The sequence below is a fragment of the Rhinolophus ferrumequinum genome, chromosome 11, assembly GCF_004115265.2.
Source record: "Rhinolophus ferrumequinum isolate MPI-CBG mRhiFer1 chromosome 11, mRhiFer1_v1.p, whole genome shotgun sequence".
Classification (NCBI taxonomy): domain Eukaryota; kingdom Metazoa; phylum Chordata; class Mammalia; order Chiroptera; family Rhinolophidae; genus Rhinolophus; species Rhinolophus ferrumequinum.
In genome coordinates, this window is record NC_046294.1 from 387,582 (window position 1) to 410,755 (window position 23,174).

General features: G+C 56.5%; 1 protein-coding gene across 5 annotated transcripts in view; it reads right to left on the reverse strand.

Moving 5' to 3' along the window:
- The window catches only part of DEAF1 (DEAF1 transcription factor), a 24,554-nt gene continuing 1,380 nt past the window's right edge, over positions 1-23,174 (reverse strand). For 2 of the 5 annotated variants that reach the window (XM_033119527.1, XM_033119529.1), the window contains 11 exons: positions 21,826-21,923; positions 19,835-19,964; positions 19,401-19,547; positions 18,908-19,047; positions 18,377-18,442; positions 15,200-15,326; positions 14,063-14,191; positions 13,168-13,296; positions 10,711-10,958; positions 3,875-3,964; positions 1-416 (listed from right to left, as the gene is read on the reverse strand). In XM_033119527.1, the coding sequence (XP_032975418.1) occupies positions 312-416; positions 3,875-3,964; positions 10,711-10,958; positions 13,168-13,296; positions 14,063-14,191; positions 15,200-15,326; positions 18,377-18,442; positions 18,908-19,047; positions 19,401-19,547; positions 19,835-19,964; positions 21,826-21,923 (1,409 nt within the window). In that variant the 3' untranslated portion in view covers positions 1-311. Of the gene's footprint in view, positions 417-2,071; positions 2,914-3,874; positions 3,965-10,710; positions 10,959-13,167; positions 13,297-14,062; positions 14,192-15,199; positions 15,327-18,376; positions 18,443-18,907; positions 19,048-19,400; positions 19,548-19,834; positions 19,965-21,825; positions 21,924-23,174 lie in introns of those variants that run through there. The other 3 variants (XR_004424320.1, XM_033119528.1, XM_033119530.1) reach the window with 3 other exon arrangements.

Sequence of the window (23,174 nt, forward strand, 5' to 3'; positions counted from 1 at the left end):
GCAAGGGACATCAACTTTATTGGGACACATGTATGTACACGCATGTTACAGAACACCACACCCCGTGGGTAAGATGGACGCTCATGATCCGATAGATAAAAAAGCACCGTGGAAAGGCCTGCCCACTGGCCACTGCCCCGACCTTCCTCAGGGCCTCTGGGCAGCACAAGTTCACTTCCAAGGGCACAGGTCAAAGGCCTGTTCATAACTTGGCCAGCAAGATCTTCACTTCTCAACATCCCCCCGCTGTCCTCGAGGGGTCCTGGGCCTGCGACAGCCCCGTGGCACCAGAGAGGGAGCCCGGCGAGCCCTCACACGCTGACTTTCTCTATCACGCTTTCGGCGACGTGGACTTCGTCCGCCTGTACAGTGACGGCTGCCGACTGGCCACACATGTGCTGGTGGTCCTTCCAGTCCTGCAAGAAGGACACACCCTGTGTTACCAGGAGCCGTCACCTCGGTTCAGAGAAGCCTGCACATGGGCGCCGTGCCTGGGACGGTGGTCCATCGGGGCTGCAGCCGCTTGAGCGTGTGCCCAACCCACCGGCAGCCTGCTCCCAGCCCAGCCTGCCCAGCCTCGTATCTGTGGGACCCGTTCCAAAGGAAGACAGCCAGGATGAGCCTTGAAACACAGAGACCCCCGAAAGGCGTGCACGCTGATGCCACTGTCCCTGTTCAGGGATCTAAACAGCAATAACTGGACACGCAGAGAAACATCTGCATCTGGTGGGGCTGCCCACGGTGTTACTTATAATTGCAAATGTGAAAAAACACAGCTGGAGCCAGCTGCATCGGCAGGAGGGCCTGGTGGCTGTGGTTCACAGGAGGCTGGAGTGGACCCCAGCACCTGCCCCGCTCCCCAGGTAGGGCAGGTGCTGCCATCCGCCTGTTCACAGGTGGGAAATGGAGCTGAGCTCCAGGTGAGTCCTGTCCCTGTGTCCCCACCACACGAGTGGCCTCAGTCTGGACCAGGGCTCTCAAGAGGCTTGACGGCCAGGGAAGGATGGCCACATCATCAGTCAAGACAGATGTAACCTGGACTGACGGCGAGGCCAGGGTTTGGCACAAAGAGACGTGACATGAATGAATGAACACACACTTGGAAGAACAGACACGTGTGTGCAATGTCCATGGGGGACGCCTGGACGGCAGAATCCTGACGACAACCTCTGTGCTGGCCCATGTTTCCCACACATCCTACGATAAGTATGTCTCGTTTTTATAATAAAGGTAAAATTTGAAACCATTATATAAAAAGAACAAAAGTTTAATTTGAAAATCACCTGAAAATAGACTGTGTAAATCTACACAGAATGTTTAATGCATGCACACACGCACGCCTGGGCTCCAGACCACGGCATCTCACACCATCCGTATAACTTAACTTAATCCATCGAAATGGATTATAAACCTGAACGTAAGAGCTAACAATATAAATGTTTAAGAACAAAACAGGGCAGACCCGGTGGCTCAGGCGGTTGGAGCTCTGTGCTTCTAACTCCGAAGGCTGCCGGTTCGATTCCCACATGGGCCAGTGGGCTCTCAACCACAAGGTTGCCACCAAGGGATGGTGGGCTCCACCTCCTGCAACTAAGATTGAATATGGCACCTGGCGCTGAGCTCCCAGATGGCTCAGGTGGTTGGAACTCAGGCTCTCAACCACAAGGTTAAAAAAAAAAAAAGAACAGAACAGGTTTCCCTGACCTCGAGCTATGCAAAAGTTCAGAGTTATGAAAGCAACTGCATGATCTCCATTAAAAAATTGTTTTGATAAACTGAACTTCATCAAAGTTAAAAACGTTTGCCTTGCAAATGACAAAATTAAGGAAACAGACAGACAAGTCACAGGCAGAGAGAATATGTTTGCAAATCGCATATCTGATGAAGGATCGTACCCAGAATACACACAGAACTCTCTATACTCATAATAAGAAAAACCATCAAATTTAAAAATGGGCAAAAGATTTGAGAAGACATTTCCCCAGAAAGATACACAACTGCCTAACAGGCAGCTAAAAAGACGCTCAAGGTGGTGGGAAACGCTCGTTAAGCGTGTGCGCTCGCCTCACGCCCAGGGGAGTGGTTACAATCAGCCAGTCACACGCGTGGGAGGGCGTGGCCAGGCCAGAGCCCCACCCACTCCCACTGGGTGCAAAGTGGAACCACCGCTCTCGAGTTTTCTTAATAAACATCAACTTACTATGTGATCTAGCAAATCCACTCCTCGCCAAGACAGACAAACGCACGGCCACCCTCACAAATTCGTATGTAATGTTCACAACAGTCAAAGAGTGGGACAGCCCGGCCGTGCCTCACGGAGGAGCGCAGAGACAAGAGGCGGGCGTCCACACCGCGCACCAGCACTCAGCCAGAAGACCGAGGCACCGACAGGCTACCACACCGAGATGCCAGTTGCACAAAACACCCAGAAAAGGCAAATCTACAGGAAGTAGCTTCGTGCTCACCAGAGGCGGAGCTGGGCTTGCGGGGTGTTTTGTGATGACGGGAAGTTCTGAAACTGAGCTGTGTGTGATGTCTGCACAACTTCAAGTTCACGAAGGCACTGAGCTGTACCCTCAACACGGGCGAAGTTTATGGCTGTAAATTATGCTCTGTGAGGATGTGTTTCTCTCTTTCACACGCCCTCACGTACATTTGCAAACAAAATGAAGTCTTCGAGTCAACACCCCAAACTAGCCCAAGCACAAAACGACGAGCACGATTACTGAGCACGATTACCGGCCTTTGCAAGTGCTTCCAGGAGCGTGTGGAGCCCCCAGGAGGCCACACGGAGGCCACCCAGCACTGCAGCCCTCTCCTTCCACATCCCGTGTTCACTGCGGCCCCAGCATGAGCACTGAGGTTCTGGAAACTCACTTTAGGTCAGTTTATGTAAGAAAAGCCAGGGCACATCTGTGTCAGGAAAGGAGGATAAAGGAAACACCCTTAGCAGGGAAGCATGTCCTCTGCCAAGATTAAACCTAGAACTTGACCCGTCCACGTGTTGAGCAGATGTCCAAGACTGCAGCTCACCTGTGACAGATGGAACCCTGGAAAACCACCCCATGGGGAGCAAACCCAGGGTCTTCCTGCGATGGTTCAAGGTCAGGGAATGTTTACAGATCAGCCCCTCAGATGCCAATGGTTCCCTCGCAAGCCCTGCACGGCACAGCCCGGCAGCACAGACGCCACCGTTCAGTCCCAGCTCGCTGGTGACTCAGCAAGGAAAGCTGCGGTTCCACTTCCTGTCCCCAGCACCCAAGGGGCCTGGGCAGGTCTTGGGGTGCCCCTGGCCGGGCACGCATTCCTCCAGCCACACCCACACACTGGTCCTGCGGTCATCCCACCCCTCCTGCCCAGCCTGCGACCGCAGGGTTTCTGTTGACAATGGAAAGTGCTCCAGAGGCAGCAGCTGGCAATCCCTGGCTGGGGGACCCAGGTGTGGCACCGGCAGCATGGGCCACGCCAAAGACCAGACTCCCTACTGTTCATCCACCCCAGGTGTCATCTCAAGCGTGGGAAACTCTAAGTGGGCCACGAAGGGGACACTGAAGGGCTGCCCCCTGCCCAGCTCCCCCTCGGGCAGGCTGAGCTAGTGACGGCTACGCTGGAAACGTGCCCTTTCATGTCCTGAGACTCAAAGGCCGAGTAACGGAAACAGAGACAGGAGTCCAGTCACCCCAAGGTGACTCACAATCTAGGAGGAGCATCCAGGGGAGGTGCCCACCAGGATGAGGTCAAGGGCCACGGTGAGCAGGGCCTATTCCAAGGGGACAGGGCTCTGGGCAGCTGAGGATGGTGCAGGCACAGTGGGCAGACGGGGGGCACGGTGGGTGGGCAGGGGGCACAGCGGGCAGACGGGCGGGGGCACTACCTTGCGTTGGCAGAAGGTTGAGCAGTAGTTGACTTTGTGGCAGCCGGTGCACTCGCTCATGGCCTCCCGGCCACAGTTGACGCAGGATTGCTGCAAGGACACAAGAGCCGGTCAGTGTTGGGAGACACGGGGGACCTCAGGGTGGGGCCCAGGGTTCCCCAGGGCTCTGACATGTGTCCCGTCCCCAGCGCTGCCACCGCGCCCTCTCCTGTCACCTCCAGAGGCAGCTCCTCTATCCAACAGGGTTTGCAGTCATTGACCGGGAGGTGGAGGGAGCACCACATCTGCGTTAGCCTCCCTCCAAATTCCAGGAACCTCATTTGCACCCAGCGCAGAACATCCAGCGTGGGGACAGAACGCCCCAGCATCGGTAGCAGGCGCAGACCCTGGACACAGGCGGGCTGGGCCCAGCGGCCACCATGCAGCCCTGGCCTGCCCCACCTGGTTCTGAAATGGACATTCTGCGTCCTTTCCCTCTAAGTCACGTGATTGGACCTTTGCTTTCCATCAATTTAGGACCTCACAGGGAAGAGAGGCCTGCCCCTGGCTGCCAAGGTGGCCTGGCTGTCAGCTCTCCGAGATGGAGACTGGCGCTGCTGACTGCACCCCACTTTCCCACACGCGTGTGCAAACACAGCAGACTCCCAGGGTTCCGTTCCGGATTTCAGCCTCCTTCTTTGCACAACGCTGTGTTTACTGTGACTGCTGTTTTCCAGTCACAAGCGCCCACAGTGTCCGCATGCACGTCAGACAACATAGTGGCACCACGTGGGTGTGTGGCCCGATGCGCTCTCTTCCCCTTTACTTTGAATGACAAACCACTTCGAGGAAAAGTAGACGAAGTACTGCACAGCTGGCTCCAGGAAGAGCAAGGCATGTGGGCAGGCGGCCCCCCACAAACACTGTGGTGGCAGGTGGCCCAAGACCCTGCGGCCTTCCCCGCTGGATGCAGTGCCCTGCCGTGGGTACTGCTCTCTGTTCTGATTCATCTCGACGTGCTAACGACACACATGAACGCAGCGCCCACGGCTGTTGCTGCAACCATGTCCCTGGCAGTCTCAGCTGTGTGACCTGGGTTTTTAAATCACAGACACAAGGTGAAGCGGGCAGCCGGCCCCTGCACCGGCCACAGGCTTGTGACCCCTGCAGCCCTCCCTGTCCCGCCTTTGTCCCCCACCCACCCCACTCTTGGGAAGGCAGTGTGGGAAGGGTCCTCGCAGCCTCTCCCACTCAACGCTCCCAGGATCTGCCTTTCTGATCCCGAACTCTTCCCAACATTGTAATCAAACAGAAGTACCTGCAACAACATTTAATGGCATAAGAAGTTCTGCCACCCTCCAATGGGGTGGGCTCAGGGATGGGGAACTCACTCCCACGCAGGCTGATGTCATCCATGTCACAGCAAGGCCCTCAACAGAAAACCACTCAGCACGTATGCCTGGACCACACACATGGTCATGCCTGGACCACATGCATGCGTACTCTTGGGCCACATGTGTGCTCGTGCCTGGACCACACGTGCTCACGCCTAAACCACACGTGTTCATGCCTGGACCACACACGTGCTCGCACCGGCACCCCCAGGTCACCACAGTCAGTGTGTTTCAAGGGACGTTCTGGGTCTCCCTGATACACTGCTCAAGCTGGGGCCTTCGGCACTTCCAAGACCCCAGCCCCTGTAAGACCCCTGGAGAGGGCACTCTCCAAGCAGTTGACTGTCACTCGAGAGCCCATCATTTCACAAGAACCCGGCATCCAGGGGCTGTGGTCATCCCAGGCCATGAAGGTCAGACCTGCCACCCCGTGCTCAAAGGTGAAACGGGCAGGCTGCGTGGCTGACCCATCTGATGCAGAGCTGTTGGCCAGGGTTCCCAGAGGAGTGTGTCCACGTGTCTGGGCTGCACGGGGCCACTTGATCTATGATTCTGAGACGAGGATGGACACGTCTCATCAGGTTATGTGCTCAGCTTTCGATGAAATTATTTGAGAATGTCACATCTATAGCCCGAGACAAAGGACAAACATGCTTGTAGCAGTCAGTCCCAGCCAATCAAAGGCTCAGGAGGCTGAAACGTGACTGGGCTTTTGCGGGAGGCGGGGTGGCCCGGCTGAACCCTCTCCTAACAGGCTTAGCCGTCTTAGCAAACAGGATTTTAAGGATAAAGGGATTTCGTGCTGCATTTCTTTCTTCAAAACACATAAAGTTACAAATGAAATGCAAAGCCCAGCTTCTCAGCCCTTGCCTGTCAGCCACATCAGTGTTCTCAGCTGACCTAAGGGACGCAGATGTCAGCCTCTCTTGCACTGGCGACTGCCACCTGCCAGCCCTTCACAGGAATTCAGTTTCTGGACCCTCTAAGTGTGAGGTGAGGCTCAAGGTGGCCGTGAGCTGTAGCTGTTCTATGTGGGGACAACGCAGGGCGCAACGTCACGTGCCATCTGGGTGAAGAGAACACCTGCCGTTCTGCCGGCATGCGTCTACTGCCACCCCCCACACGAGAATGGGCACCGAGGGAGCAGGGTCTCATTACTCGTGAACCTCACTCTGTGACAGAAAGGCCCAGTGGTCAGCAAAGGAAGTGGAAAGAAGAAGTGAAGAGTATTTTCCTCTTTTGCTTCCTCAGCAGCACAAAGTTCAGATTCCTGCACAACTGGTGCTGCCAACCCAAGCGTCCCACGCTGCCCGTCCCTCTGTCCCCAGGGAGGCCCACAGACTGCAACCGCGGGTCACGGCGTGCTGGGAACCCATGACTCAGGGACCACCCAAATAAGGATGCACATGTCTGTTTTCTGATTTCTGCTTCCACATACAATTAGAAGACACATCAGACGCTCCTTCCTTTTCATCCCCAGACGTGCCTGGGACAGCTGTGTAACCTGCTGTCACCAGAAGGAACCTGCCGGACCTAAGGGCAGCCTGATAGAGCCGGCAGCTGTCCTCTGCACGGCCTGGGCTGCGGGCACGAGGGGATGACCCCACTGCTGCCCTTTACATCGCTGGTTTCCTCCCCACCTGGGGAATCAAATGATCCCCAAATCCCTTCTGATTCTGGGAGAAACAGAAACATCTGCCATCAACCCTGTTCAGTAGTTGGCACAGCACCTGCCACACAATACACGCCCAGTAACGTCTAGGAATCCGTAAAGGAAGCTCCGTTTCCATATTACATTGATTTGTAATGTGACTGAAAACAGGCGAAGGATCTGAAGAGACAGTACTCCAGAGCGGGTCCACAGTGGCCCACAAGCAGGTGACAAGAAGCCCGGTGCCAGAGGTCACTGAGGAAACGCAAGTCCAAACCGCGACACAGCCCGTCAGCCAGAAGGACGGCTGGGACCAGAGCACCGGGCGAGCATAGGATCCGGTGAGGCTGTGAGAAGCTGGAAGCCACACACAAGGCTGTGGGAACAGCCTGATGATTTCTCTCCCCAAGAGAAGTGAAAACACATGTGCACACTAACAGCTGTGCACACGTGTCCAGAGCAGCCAGAGAGCAGAAACAACCCAATGGCCACCAACTGCTGAACAGAAAAGCCTCTGTGGCCCGTCCACACACGGGAGTGTGACTTGGCCGTGAAGGGGGCACAGGCCTCGCTAACTGTGGATCTCAGGGAGACACCTGATTCTGGGAGAAACATTACAAAAACCGGTGTGAGAGCCACCGGTGTGAGAGCACGTGTACGTGAAACGCCTGAACAGACCTGCCCGCAGACAGAGCAGCGGGCGGCGGCCAGGGCCGGGGAGGCTGGGAGGGGGGCTCATGGTCCGGGGTCCTTTTTGGGGGATGAGGATGCAATGTTCCTGAATCAGACAGTGGTGATGGATGCTCAAGTGTGACTTATGGTGTGTAAATTACATCTCAATGAAGAAGAGATGTTCGTGCACTTTCCTTTTGTACATTAGGGCTACGATCAGAAACGTGGAAATACAAATGTGCAGTAACAATCAAGACACTGTTTATAATTACAAAACCCACAGGCAATTAAGTAATCACAAATCAGGACCGGAACAATATTTATGAACACCAAATACTTAGAAATGAAATCATAAAACATCATTACCCAGCAGCACACTTGCCACGTGTCACTCAGGAGCGGAGAGGAGAACGGGGGGCTAGCGGCTGAGCACACGAGAGCAGCCTGTGCTGGGTGGACCTTCCCAGCCACGACTGCATGTGACACAAACGTGATGGCTTGAAAGCAACTGAAAGCAGGCCAGAACCGGAGAGGATCTGGCCCTGAAAAGAAGGGACTGCAGGACATGAGGCGCGGGTGGCTTTTCCATGAGGCCCCCCACCTGCACAGCATGGGGCTGCAGCCCTAGCAGGAGGCTGAGGGACAGCAAGCACCTCAGCCCCAAGCCCAGGAAAGCCACACTGCCCACATGCAGGACAAAGAGAGTGCCAGACGGAGGAACGTGACACAGACCCACCTAACAGAGTGTTAGAAGCCCCCACAAATTCAAGAGGACCAGCTAGGAACCCAAGGGCTCCCCAGAAGCAACCCGACCCTTTCCAGGGGATGGTGACAGAATCCAACAGTCCCACCACAAATAAACCCAAATGTCCAGCAAACCACCAGAAATTACTAGACAGGTGAAGAAAGGAAACTTGCATCTCTCTGCTCAAGGGGAAAGCAGGTCGAGGTGAGCCAGGTGCTGGGATCCGCTAAGACTTAAGGAGCCACTACAAAAGCGTTCAGAGAACTGAAAGAAAAGAGGGTCGTCCCACGTGGCCAGCGGGGACATAAGCAGAGCAAAGTAAACCACACTAAGCCTTAGGCTGGTGCTGGGCAAGTGCCTCTCAGCAGTGGCAGACTGTCCCCGGACCTCGGGGAAGACCCAGCCCTGTGAGCAGACACAGGCCTCGCGGAGGGGCCAACGCAGATCCCAGCACCTGCCGGACCACTTGGTGTCGGGACCCCGTCCAATATCTTCCCCGTAAACGTCTCGGCCACAGAAGTTTGCACCATGTAAGTAACGGGCTGGAAGGCAATTTTGCTATAAAAAAGCATCAAATTCACAGTTTCTTTTCTGTGTGTGTGGCTGGTTTCATTTCTCCATTGATGAGTCAGCTGCCATCGGCCCACTTCAGGTGTGGGAGCCACTTGCCGGTTTGGTTTCGTTTCTCCGTTTTCACGTCACACATAAGGCCGCTGTGCTGCTACCAGTGGTCATACAGTGGCTGCGTCCTTCCAGTGACGGTGACAGGCACCCGTCCTGGGCTCTCACACTGAAACCCGTGACATCACAAGGAGAAAGAGGCCGGGGGCCTCTATGAAGATGCAGAGCTGAACCCACATAATTCAGGTAAATATAATTTTCTTTTTGTCCTCATGCTTTTCTCCTTTCTATAAAATTCAGCACTAAGTAGGTATTAGTTTGGATATACATTTTTAAGTATTTTTAAATTATGTCTTTCTTCAGGAGCAGAAGCAACAGTTTTCTTACTTGAAAACCAATTAATCACTATGGTGTCAGGTGGGCACTAGACTTGTTGGGGCCACCTCGTAAGTTACATAAATGTCTGTCACTAACATGACATTGCAGGTCAACTGTAAGTGAAATATAAAAAATTTTGTAAAAGAAAACAATTGTTCACATATTTAAAAAATGAAGGCCCCAAAAGCTCTCCTTTCCTCTGATCTATAAAAACTAAGAATATGGGCCGGCCCCGTGGCTCAGGCGGTTGGAGCTCCATTCTCCTAATGCCAAAGGCTGCCGGTTCAATTCCCACATGGGCTAGTGGACTCTCAACCACGAGGATGCCGGTTCGACTCCTCGATTCCCGCAAGGGATGGTGGGCTGCGCCCCCCGCAACTAACAACGGCAACTGGACCTGGAGTTGAGCTGCGCTCTCCACAATTAAGACTGAAAGGACAACAACTTGACTTGGAAAAAGTCCTGGAAGTACACACTGTTCCCCAATAAAGTCCTGTTCCCCTTCCCCAAATAAAACCTTGAAAAAAAAAAAAAAGACCTGAATTAAAGAGAAGCTATTAAAAATAAATAAATAAATAAAAAGTGAGAATAAGTGAAAAAAAAATTCTCCTACGTAGATGTGGGAAAAAATAATCAATTTCACTTCTGTTTACAAACCCAAACCCACACTGACTGGGAGACGCTCACGTTGAAAACGCACCAGCATTTCATCCTCCCTGACCTCCCTCCCATCCAGGAAGCCGTCCTGCAGGAGGCTGCCCCCCCCCCCCAATAATTCACAGCATTGCCCATGCTGGGTGTGAGCCGAGAAGCAGCCCATGGCCACGGCCTGCTGTCCACCCTACTGGAACTCTGGTGACCTGTTTGGTGTTGGCCACCTGTGCCCTAGGGTCTCGGCCTGAAGCAGCAGCCATGTAGAAACAGTAGCCAAAGGACCGAGTGAGTGGCTTTTCCACTGCAGTAACACCCTTGGATGTGAGGCTTTGTCAACAGTGACGCCACACACAGGATTACTTCTCAAGAACACAGTGAGACAACACGATGGGGCTTCAGGGGCCAGGAGACTGTCGCCGTGGGGCTGACAGCAGGTGGAGAAAGCTCAGGACGAGGATGGGGACCCGGTGACGGGAGCCGTGCATCTGTCATGCGGCTGCCCACAGACACAGGCTGTTTCTCAAAACTTAATAAAATAAGGATGCTTGCGCTGTGTGACGCTGGCCTGGACTTGTAACAACGTCCGTCACAGGTGATCTCAAAATGACGGCTGGCTGCTAAACCGGGTTCCTCTTTGCAATAAACCGATCTTACTTATAAAAACCGGGACACCTTCCCAGGAACAGCTGTCACTTAGCTATGGGAAGAGCTCAGCAGCAGCGGCTCTCGGCCTCGCCCTTACCTCCTTCCGCTCCGCGTCCGCCTGGGCTCTGGCGTGGGCCGCGGCGGCTTCCCGGTAGGAGCTGGCCTGCTTGGCCTGCTCAAACAATGTCTTCAGCTGCTGCGCCGTGTTCAGCAAGGAGTTGACCATCTCCTCCAGGTACAGCCAGTGCCGCTGTTCCGACATCTCCAGCCCGTTGACCATCACGGGAGAAATGGGTTTGCTGGGGTTGGAGGTCGGGACCGCCAGGGCCGGCAAGGATGTCAACACTGGAACGTGCCAAAGGCAAACAAAAGCAGACGTTAATGCAGTTCCTGGCATCAAAACGCCCCCACTGACTTCTCTTCACATCCTGGAGGGTAGGCATTAATGTCACATGGTCTTCTCCTGAAACATTCCCGATGCGGGGACATTCTGGGACTTCAGAGCCCACAGCAGAGGCTGGAAGCTGGCTGTCCACAGACGACACACACAGACCAGCAAAAGGGGCCTGTGCAGGGCAGCCACGAGCCTTCACAGGACCACTGAGAGGACAATGACGGGAGAGGGAGGTGGCTCCAGATTAAATCACATAAACAGTAAACCAGACGCATGAACCAGGGGTGCAGGGCGGGCACAGGGGATCACATGCGGTGAGGGATGGAAACTAGACTTGCGGTGCTGACCTGTAGCCGCACAGAGACACATACACCTGAAACTTATGTAGTGTTCACCAGTGTCCTCCCCCACCCATTACAAAGTTAATTAATTACAGAAATGAGAGTGGGAGCCTTGGGTCATGTGTCTGCCAGCCATGCAGAAAGGCTCCTGGGCGTGTGAGGTCACCTGATCACCAATGACAGGACTGAGCCCTCTTGTCCTTTCCGAGAAGAAAGTCACAAAGACGAAAAGGGAGGAAGCTCAATGGCTCCTGTGGCTTCGGATGGTCCTGGAGGCTCAGGACACAAGCTGGGGGCAGACACGCCCAGGCTGTGTGCTGCTGGACGTTCCACAGGCAGCCAAGAAGGAGCCCTGCTTCCAGCACTGGTCACTTCTGGTGTGCAGGCCTGTCATGCGGGGTCTCTGGTCCCGCTCCCCCCATAAGAACGCAGGACATGGTGAGGCCAAAAAGGAACACCCCCGGAGCCATAGATAGGGGAGTCACACCACTATACTCTCGCTGGCGGCTGGGTTGGAGATACAAAAGCAAACATCCGCCCCAACAAGGGGTCTTCCTGCACCCCAGTCTCGATGGCGGCCGGGTGAGACATACGAAGTAGGATCCACACGACCCGCAATCCACCATCTGCTTTTCTGCCAACCAACCAACCCCCTAACTCTACGGCAGTTATATCAGTGGCTAATGGCTAACTGGTTACAGCTGACGGCCAACTAGTCACAGCTGATGACCATCTACTACCCGAGCCAGCACCTTTCCACGTGAGGCCGAGAGCCTGGAAACTGCTCTCTGGGACTCTGTCCCCACACACCCCACCGTGGCCTGTTGCAAACTGCCAACGTGAAGCCACTACGTGGCCTGCACAAGATGCACGTGGGCAGCGCTCCCGCCACGACCAGCGCCCACCCTCGGCTCTGCAACACTGTCCCCACTAAAAGGGTCAGGACTCCCCAGAAACCTGACACGAGCCTCCAACGCTTCATTGTGTCAGAACATAGGGATACGCTCAAAGGACGAGGGGCCAAGTCCAGGGCAGTAACAGGTTACAGCCCAGAGGATAAAACAGGACACCACAGTCCACACTGAACCGAGTCAGTGAACGAGCAAGCGGGCCGTGGGACAAGCAGCTGTGGCTGTTGGTGTCCACAGGGAGGGTACCCCGTCACCCAGGCCCAGCGGGCTCCCCAGACGTGGCCTGGCCCCGGCGCTCACCTGGGGGGGCAGCTGCCGGAGCTGTGGTGAGGGGAAGGGGCCGAGGTGAGGGAGCCTCGAGGACGGAGAGTTTAAATGGGCAGCAGGAGAGAATGAGACAAGCAAGCGACACAAGGGGCCAGGACCTCCTGAAGCTGTGAACATGGTTCAATCTGCCACGTGGTCTTGACAGCGACATGTAGGAACACAAAGGTCCACACCTGGGCCTACGACGCTCCCTTTAAAGACTGCAGTGACACCGACATGTGTCCAAAACACAAAACGAAAAGTCAAAGGGCAACGCGAGTGCAGTGGGATGTCCCTGCGTCACCACCTTCACTGCAGCTCCAGGGGGACCGAGGCCCTGCCCGGGGACACGTGTCCACACAGGGAGGACAGACCCACCACCCTCCTCCTGAGGGCCGGTGGGGCTTCAGGCTTCGTGTGATGGGCTCCGTGGGCAAGCAGCCTGTCGCGTGGCAGGGGTCGCTGTACACGACATGCAAATGACCGGCGTGGCCGTGTCCTCATGCGACGGGCGGTGGCCCCGCCCTGATCTAGGGCTCCCTCCTCACTCAGACAGTCCGAGGACAGACGCTGGCATGTGCGCCCAACACTTCCAAACTCACCGATTTTGGGATGAGCTGTTGGCAGCGCAGCTTCTGGAAACGGTGCGACCTGGCAGCTGTCCTGGTACCCAGGGAAGTGGGGCTCCGCGGGACCCACCCTGCACGGGGGCTGCACGCTGGCTTCCTGCACTGTCGTGGGGAGAGGGCAGGAAGGCCTCGTGACCCCACTGTTGGCTGCACACACCTTAAACCTCAAACTGTCCACAGTTGCACCCTCAGGGCAGCTCCCGCCACGTGCGGACGGGTGGGTCTGAACAGTGGCAGCGACAGTTCTTGGGGCATACGGGGTAGAATAAAATATGGCACAAACATGAATTCCCACAGCCTTTCTGCTTTCCTAATGTGACTGCTAGAATATTCACAACTACATGCCCTGGACACACATGGTCTAGAGCAGGGGTGCCCAAACTGCGGCCCGCGGGCCAACTGAGGCCCGCAATCCATTGTTAATTGGCCCGCAGCAAATTCCAAAAATATATTTAGTTTACTTAAATAAACCAGGTGAGGCAATACGTACTTCACCTCGAGTGAGTGGCCCGGCTGTTTGTGTATCTTACCGCATAGGGCCCTTGGTGAAAAATGTTGAAAAAAGTTTGGACACCCCTGGTCTAGAGTGAAGTCACCAAACAGTGTTTCCTAGCTTCTCACGTGACGTGGGCTGTGTCACAGGGGAGGTGGGCTGTGTCACAGCTGATCACCCCTCCCCTGTGTGGCCTGGCATGTGGAGGGGCCCTGCCTGCCCCACCCCACGCCTCCCACCTGCCTGGTGCCCGCCTGGCTCCCTACGAGTGAGACCCCTGCTCGAGGCCCCCCACATGCCAGGCCACCTACCCCCGTCAGTCAGCAGGGGTGAGGCGGGGGGGTGTGTGTGTCAGGCGCTGCCCAGACTACTTGCCTGTGGCTCCCGCAAAGACGTCACCCTGTGCCGGACTCTCCGAGATAACGGCGGTGGCCTCCACAGTGGACGCCCGGTCAAAGGTCAGTGCGCCAGAGGTAGTGATCTGTCCTGAGGGGGTCACAGTAACTGGAAAAGCAGAAGTGCTTTTTACCACACGGTGGGCCCGGCAGGGCCCAGGCGGCCGGCCCCATGGCACAGATCCCAGGAAGAGTCAGGGGCCCGGGGCCCAGGCGTGGATGCAGCACGGGCCTCCCGCACACGCTCGTCACCTCTGCAAGGACACGGAAGAAACCAGTGACTCTGGGCGCCCGTGGGGACACAACCAGGGGCTCAGCAGAGATGGCTGACTTTCCACCACACACAGTTTACACTGAATTTTGAACACGTGAATGTATTGCCGAATTGGAAAACAGAAACAAGATTAAAAACAATTCAAAACTACTTTGTCATTCGAATGAAGAACAAGACTTTCATCAAAGCTGGAGATAAAAACAGTGGTGCCAGCATAGCACCGCTGCCCCACGTCCTCTGGGCCGACCGCACTGAGGTCATCGTGCGTCGGCTGAGCCGTGTCCAGGTGGCCCTGCGTGCAGCCCACAGGACGGCCAGAGCGCTGGCTGCAGGTGGCTTCAGAGACGTTCCCCATGAATCAAGCGTCGGGGTTCCAGTCTCTGCAAAGCCCCCATCAAGCGGGCTACCTGCCAACCGTTTCTCTTGTCACTGCCTGTCATATCTCTGAAGCTTTTCCACCCGTTTTGTGGTTTCAAAAAGAAGCCAGCTCTTCCCTCCCTTCTCCTTGGCCCAGTTCCTGGACACACAGCAGGAGTGCGTCAAAGCTGCCAAAACCGAAAACCAGGAAGGTGTGACGCTGACGCCCCCAGGAGGCCTGGAATGGCACCATGGCCCCCAGCCGCCCTGGGCCATGTCAGGAATACTCGGGCGGGCAAGTAAGGCACCCAGGACATCAGGAAGCCTCTCCCCAAGAGCGCTGTCCCACCGAGGTGCAGGCAGGACAGGAAGGGAACGCGGGACGACCTGAGACCCTGCTGGCCCAGAGGACCCACAGCTCATGCTCTACATGGTGACACAAGTGCAGGACAAAAGGAAGGGAAGCTCTGTGTTGTGGGAACTCACAGGTGGTGGCAGCGGTGGCTGGCAGCAGCGTGATGTTCTTAGCCGCCTCCTTCTTCACCGGAGCTGCAGGGAGCTCATTCTCCTTCTTGCGCCGCTTGTACGGGACAAAGAGCCGGACGGGGCCGCTCTGGGGGGAAAGGCAGAGAGGCGGTGGGCAGGCTGGCGCACCCCAGCTTGTCTGTGCCTCCCACTGGTTTGGTGACCCATCTCCTGGGGAGCCAGAGAACAGCAGGGCTGCCCCCCCGCTCAGCCAGCTGCACTCAGACCTCACACTTCCCGTTAGGCCACCAATTCCTCAAAATGACACGAGGTAATTTCAAAAAGAATATGTGAATAACAGTGCTTGAAAACAAGAAAGAGTATTGTCAACATATCAAATGTTTAGGAATTCCCAGGAGAAGAATCAGATGGAAAGGGAGGGGACACCTCCACCCTACACCTGCTGACAGTCCAGCAGAGGCTCGGTCCCCAGACACGCAGGAAAGGAAGAGGCACTACAGTAACTAAGCAAGAAGCCCCCGTAGACCAGTGACAACAGAGGAAGCGATGAACATAACGGACAAGCCCCGTGGACAAGGCCCCAGGCCTGATGGCTGCAGGGGACAGTGTCCCCAAACCCTCAAGGACGACCGCGCCAAGGCATGTCCCCAGCTTGGTGCGTGACACCACAGCCTGTCGCAGGCTCCTGGCAGTCGAGCAGTGTCTCCATGAGCTCCGCCAGGCGTCCCGCCTCTACTTCCAGAATTTTCAAGTGGCTCCTGCATAACGTCCGCGTCTCTGTTGAAATTCCCGTCTGATGAAACAACACTCGTCACGCCTTCCGCTATGCACTAGACTGCGTCCCCAGGCCTGACCCTGGTGGTGTGTCTGGAGCAGGAGGTGACGAAGGCTGAGGCCATGTGGCGGGACAGTGGCCTCCAGGGCTGTGAGAAAGTGACCCTGCTGTTCCAGCGCGGGTCAGCCCGAGCCGACCGGACGTCCCCGCCAGTCCTCCAGCCATGGCTTTCTGCCGCTCTCTGGATGCGAAGAGGGTCCGTGGAAGCCGCCTCTGCTGTGCCCACCGGGCCCTCCCAGGCGGCACCTCCCCTGGCCTGTTTTCCACTGTGTGGTTGGTATAGTTCACACTTCCCTGTTTCTTTGCATGTTTATATTCTTGTTGAAAACCGGACATTTTAGGTAAAGTATTACAGCAACTCCTCTCTCCAGGCTTCCTGCTGATCTACATAGTGACTTTGAGCAGTCACAGCATGGGGGCCCCTCTCAGCACCTCCAAAACCTCCACTGCTCTGAGAGCTGTGAAGCTGGGGGCGGGGACAGCGGACCCATCTAGCAGAGTGACCGCATACAGGGTCCTCCACGCTGGGGTGAGGACGGTGGGGGCAGAGCTGGCCTCTGAGAAGAGGCGGAGTAAGGAGGGTAGCCCCCCACATGATGCCTGGGACCCTGCCTGGGAACTGGGGGACAAGGTCCCGTGCTCCGCCCACATCCGTCTGGAGTAGAGCTCCCTTCCCTGGGGCAGGGCGGGGAGGGGCAGGTCCTGGCCTGGCCTGTCTCACTTTGTCAAGTGCCCGCGGGCCTCCCAGAGACCCAGCAGGTGTTTGTAACTCACCAGTTGAGTCATTCTTGGGGAGCGGGCCCATGGAGCTCTTTGCAGCCCCACTCCTGAGGTGGAAGCCGAGGTCCTTCCATGTGACAAAGTCCAATTTACCAAGTTTTTGTCTTACGGATCTTGCGTTTGGAGTCACATCTAGGAGACCCTAGGCCTCAAAGGTTTTCCCAGATTTTCTTGTAAAAAGTTCAGTTGCGTTTTTCACATATGGAGATGTGATCCATTCTGAATTAGCCTGTGGAAGTGTGAGGTCTTGCTGAGGTTCATTCTGTGCCAATGAACTGTCCCCCCACCATCTGCTGAAAAGCCCACGGTGAGTCCCCTGTGGCCTCCGGCTGCCCTGATCCGAGGTCCTCTCCCCCCGCCAGCCGCACGTGGTGTGACTGCGGTAACGAAACAGCAAGTGTAAGGTCACGTGCCGTGATTCCTCCAGTTTTAGTCTTCCTTCAAAAAACTGGTTTGGCTACCCCATTCCTTTGCCTTTCCATATAAAGTCCAGAGTCAGCTTGTTTGTCTCCACGAAGAATCCTGCTGGGGCTTTCAAGCTGTAGGTCAGTCTGGAGAGAAGCAGCGTCGTTACCGTACTGAGTCACCAGCCTGCGGACACAGCTCCTCGCTCCGAGTACCTGGGCCCCGACTCCCGTCAGCAGCGTTCTGTGCACAGGTCCTCCGGTGTTCTATGAGACTAACACCTACGGACTGTGGCCAGGGCCCCTTGAGCTCCTCTTACTGCCCCCTTCACTCCAGCGAGATCCTCTGCCAAGCTCGCCGATTAGTTTTTGCAAACGAACTTAATTATTATACTTTCACAAAAGTACCCCCCGGTTACTCCACTAGAATCACATTTAGTCGTCCATGTACTAGACAGTTTTAGAATACTCAGCCTTCCACTCAAGAACCTGGCGTGTCTCTCCAATTAAATTTTTGTTTCATAGCTTCTTATAACGAACCGGATGAGCAATCAAAATAAAAATAAGGAGATGTCGTAAAGCAGCTTTTCACGTTAACATTTCAATATAACAGTCAACACCGAGGAGGCTGAAAGAAAGCTGGCATGTTCATACATTCCATGTGACTGTCCCACTCGTGAATCTGTATAAAAACCCATGGGAATAATCATTCTTTCTGCAACAGTTAAGACTCTGGGACAAGGAGACACTGCTCAGGACTTAGAGCCGTCTGACCAGTGAGCACAGGCAGCATGTTCAGGAAGTGATGTCAGAACACAGAGTGTGAAATCGCACGTAAACGTGCTGGAGCCACAGGAAGGGTTTGGTTTTGGGTTCAGATGGTGACATTACAGGAGCTTCCCATGACATAAGGAACTGCAGTGTCCTGAACACGGCTCAGGGGCCGACCGCCCGTGTGCCCCCATCGCAGTACCAGCTACCAGACTGTTTGAAATGCAGAAGCTGAGCGAGAGACTATTAACAAGCCTGGGTGATCCGAAGGGGTGCCAGGGACGTGGGGCCAATGAGCCTAGAGGTAAGGACGTGCCTCTGTCCAAGGTGGTGGGGGGAGGGCTGCTGCACCCTCCAGCACGCACCAAGGTCATGTCGGGCACTCACCAACGTCATGTCATCGCAGCAGGCAGCACAGGTGCAGGAAGCCGCGTGAGGGTTCAAGATCCCATCCTGCAAGTGAAATGGGGACACGTCAGAGGGGCCCGCGTGCGAGCTGTCAGTGCTGCGAGAGCGCAGTCAGTTTTACTGCTGAGCCACCATTCCTAAAGACAGAACCACGATTTCCAGAACCTTCTCTCCACGCTCGCTCCCACCTCCTTCCTTCCAGGCATCATCTTTACCGACTCCCCAGGAGCTAAGCTGCAACAGCACTGAGAAACCTGTGCCCTGGAGGGTAAGCTGACAGGCAGGGAAGTCAGCTGTCTGGAAGTCACCTGCAGTCACACGGGCCCCACTGCCTGGCCACCCACTCCCGACAGCAATCAGGGTGCAGATCACGGTCACCCCGTTGGAAACATCAGGAAGCAGACAGAGGGTAAGTGACTGGCCGCTCGGGAGCGGGACTGACGCCCAGTGTGACCGAGCCTGGGGCCTGGGGCTGGGCACCTCCTGCCGTGACAGGAAGGGAGTGGGCACCTGGATGAGGCACTGCAGCGGCCGCCCCGCGTAGCGGATGCTCCTTTTCCAGTCTTTGCTGCTGGCTCTCCCCGCCATGGCCTCAAACTCCGTGGGACTGTACCAATTCTCCCCCTGCTTGATGCAGCGCCCACGGCCACCTGGAACAGCAGGGACGGATATTAGCGCACCCTGCTGCCAGCTCTGGCTGCTGCCCCCGGCAACGTCCTTCCCCGCCCCTCCTCGGACGCTCCATCCAGGCCTGCGTGACCTCACCGCCCTCACCACTGGCGCCCACAGGTTACGAAGCCAACTGCCCACCTCCCTGCTCTCAGCCACCGTCCATGGTCACCGCAGACTCAACCACATCCCCCTGAGCTGGTGACAGCTGTCTAAGGTCACCACGCTGACACAGGAACTAGGCCGTGGGTCTTGCCCCACCTCTCCCTCCCGCACGCACGTCCCCCGCCCGGCTGTCGAGCTGCAGAGGCAGCAGTGGCCGCCGGCCGCTCACCAGAGCCCAGCCGGCTCTTGTATAGGGTGCCGCTGATATTGCGACAGCGCACAGGCAGCTCGCTGTCGTACACGGACGCGTCCCAGTTGTACTTGCTGCCGCCCTTCTCCTGGCCGGGAGCTAGAGGAGTTGGAGGAGACTGAGGACCTTGGCGGAGAAAGCATGGTGACAGTGAGAGACTCCAAACGCACCCGGACGAACCAGAAAAGTCCAGAGAACTCAGCCTGGCTCTGGCAGCAGCTTCTCCAGCTGCTCGGGACCATCCAACGGGAGGCGCTGCCCTTCCCCTCGGGGCAACTCGTTCAGCCTGGAAAAGCCCACTTTCCCATGGACACTCAGTCACACCGGACATCCCCAAATTCCCACAAGAGTAACTGAGCCACTGCACAGAGCAGCCCGCACAGCTGAGGGGTGCGCTGTCGGGAGGGCGGTACCTGGGGTGAGGGGAGCAGCGGGCGCCTTCAGCCCGGTGGTCTCCACGATGCTGCCGTCCGTGTGCACCACGATTAGCGTGGCCTTCTCCGTGTTCAGGCTGTCCCCGATCTGCAGGGCGGTCCTACCGGACTGTAGGCGGGAACAGGCCATGAGCTGTCTCAGTGACAGCCACGGGGCACGTCACCTCACAGTGGGACATGGTCCCACAGCGAGGTTCTTGCTAACTATAACCAACAAGAGGACGCCTGCCATGCCTCGTGGGTCTCTTGCAAAGATGTCACTAAAACACTTAAACACACAGCCAAGGACAGGAAGGGACAATGCTAGGTCTCGCTGGCCTGAGCCAATGCTCCACATTGGTCGTCAAAGTTACAGAACAAACGTGTTCCACAAAAAACCTGCTGGAAACAGGAGGCACCCAACGTCTATGCACGCGGCTCCTGCAAGACCGTGGGTCTCAAGGGAGGGTTTCCAAGGCCAAGCCTACAGTCACTGCCCGGCCTGGAGCACGACCCCCTTGTCACGCCAGGTCCCTTCCAAGGCCCTTCGCCCACAGCCACCAGACACCAGGGCCTCCCAAACCACACGGCATGCACACCTCTCCGCAGCTGGACGCCACCACGACCCGCCCACTTCCTCTGGGCCAGCGCCCCTCGCCCTTCCCATTCCCGACCCCGCTGGAGCTGAGGCCCAGCCCGCTGCCCACCAGGCACCCGCCTCAGACAGCCATCAGGGTCTTGCTCAGACACTCTGGGTGGGCCAGAGGCCTCCAAGCCACCTGCCCAAAGCCAGCATTCTGGGATGGTCAAACGCTCTCGGGTTGAGGATAAAACCAGCCGGGCCAGACTGAGACCTCCTCGCACCTGCAGGTGCGGGTGGGAATCTATCACGGAGCCGAGGGGCCCTGACAGCACTTGCACACATGCGCACACACTGGAGCAGTGCCTCAGTCAGTGTGTCTACACTGCACGAGCCCAACCACTGAGGACATACGGCTCGCAACTGGAAAAGGATTGTTTTCTGCTCGTTTGAGAACCAAAGCGTTTTCCTTACGAGGCAGGCGAGCACACAGACACTTAAGACTCTTCCCCTGTTGTCAGTTTCCAACACGACCCCAGTAGTTTCTGGGACTCCCCTCCGCGGAGACAGACAGAGGGAACCTGCTGCCGCAAAGCAGTGACCGGCTGGAAGCGCCAAAGCGTCGCAGCGGCCTGAGTGCATCCTGACAGAAGAAATAAACCGCGTTTCTTAAACCTGCGCTGAGTCTGTGTCCACTCCCCACCCCCATTGTGATTACAGGGAGAGTTTTCTGTTTGCTGCCATCCTGAGGATAATAACTTTGCCAGCGGGCACCTCCCAGGTGTGCCCTCAAGGCTGAAAAGAAACCGTGAGGAAAATTCTGGCAAAGGCTCCAGGAAAAGACCCCTTGCTGGAGACGGCCCATCCCCTGGCATCTGCCACTTGCAAACAGGCTGTTCCTCCAAATCACGGAAGCCTCAAATACAAAAGATAAACCAGGTGATGCAACAGTCACAGAAGGCTCTGGCTCTTGGCACAAACGCTGCTGGGAATGTGACCGGCTGTGCACAGTGTGTGAGGAGGCGTGTGGCAGGCAGGGGACTGTACAGGTGACGAGTGCAGAGTGCAGGGCCCAAAAGCATGGACCCGTAAAGTGTCTGGAACTGCATGACCAGGAGAGGCTGGACATGGGCAGACGCTGGCAGCCCCCACCCCTGGGCCACTGTGTGGCCATCGGGCAAGGAGGCAGGAGCACTGTCCCTGACCACACATCTGGGAAGGGGACCTCTGCCCGCCCACACTTCACGGGTTGGGTCCACTTCAGCTCTCACTCCCCCAGCCAGCGGCATGGCCCTGAAAGCAGCGTGGCAGCTGTGCCCTCCCTGGCGCTGGGCACCCAGCTCTGGGAAGATGGGCCACCCTTCTGGGGTCGCAGCTAAAGCAGGCCCTGGGGTGCTTGTAGGTGGCTTACCAGAACGTGTCCTGAAAGCGAGGCAGCATTTGCCACCGATGTGGTGAAGACGTTGTCCGCCGAGGCGCCCACATTGGCCACCGTCACAGTGGTCACCTCTGCAACACAGGAGCCCGACTCAGCGTGCAGTCAGAGCCAGAGGCCTCCCACGCGGCCCACCTCGGGGCTCCCCACGAAGGTGTCTGCATTTCCCACACTTTCATGCAAAAGCTGAGCCAGTACTTCCAGACCAGTCTCACGATCAGCTTCTTCCAGGAGAGAGGCGGCATCCGCCTCCCAGGACAGCCTTCCCGGCAGTGAAAAGCCGCGCAGACAGCATGCCCCGCGCCCGCTGGGCCGCCCCAGGCGCTGCCCAACTCCCTGGCTTCTGGCGGCTTTTAGGAGGAAACCGCAGGCGGCAAGGGCTCACGGATCGCACAGCAGCGCCACCTACAGGAGCTCCCTCCCACTTTCGCCCCCCTTCAGGGAGGATACCCCTCCCGGAGGGGATCCCGCAGGTCCTCCCCTCCCTGGGGCCCTGCCCCCCCTTCACCTCCTCCGGACACCATCAGGTGACCTGCCTGTGTCCCTGGCCCCCTGCCATGTCCACAGGTGTGCTGCACCCCACTTGCCCTACGTCCTCCCTCCCACCTGTCACCCCTAAACCCTCCCTCACCAGCTCATTGCCCGCTCACGGTGCCCACACCGTTGGGCCATGACAGCACCTCTACAGAGCCTTTCACCCATGCTCCTCCGTGGGCAGGCAGTGGCCCCCTCAGGTCACACAGCATTCTAGAATGCCAAGGCAGTCTCTGGCACATGGGAGGCGCTCTAACAACACTGGTGGAAAAGACTGCTGCATATTCCATTAACCCGCACTCACCAACTACACTGGGCACACCCATCCTGCATCTGTCGCCACTACCAGACCACATGCTGTGGTCCCGGCGAGCCCACGTGCAGAAGGGACCCCTGTCTGGACACACCTCAGTCTAAAGACCAGGCAAGCTGCCCTCTGCCCAAGGAGGAGGCCTCAGCAGATAACGTGTCCTACTGAGTTACTGACACCTGGAAACTACTGACCCTCAGTAATTCGTGACAACAAGTGTTACCGATTTAACACATGCAAAACACAACTACATAAAATTCTGCAGGAAAATGTCAATATAGCTCCCTGATGTCGTGATGGGTGACATCACATGTCCACATTCAGAAAAAAATGTGCAAAAAGGACAAACACCTGAAGAAAAACTTCCCAGTTCAAAATCCCAACGTGAAACCGGCTTAGTGATGAAAACCGCACCTAAGAGTCACAAGGCTTCTTCCTTCCGTTTTCTGAGGACCCCCAACAGACCAGACGCAGACCACGG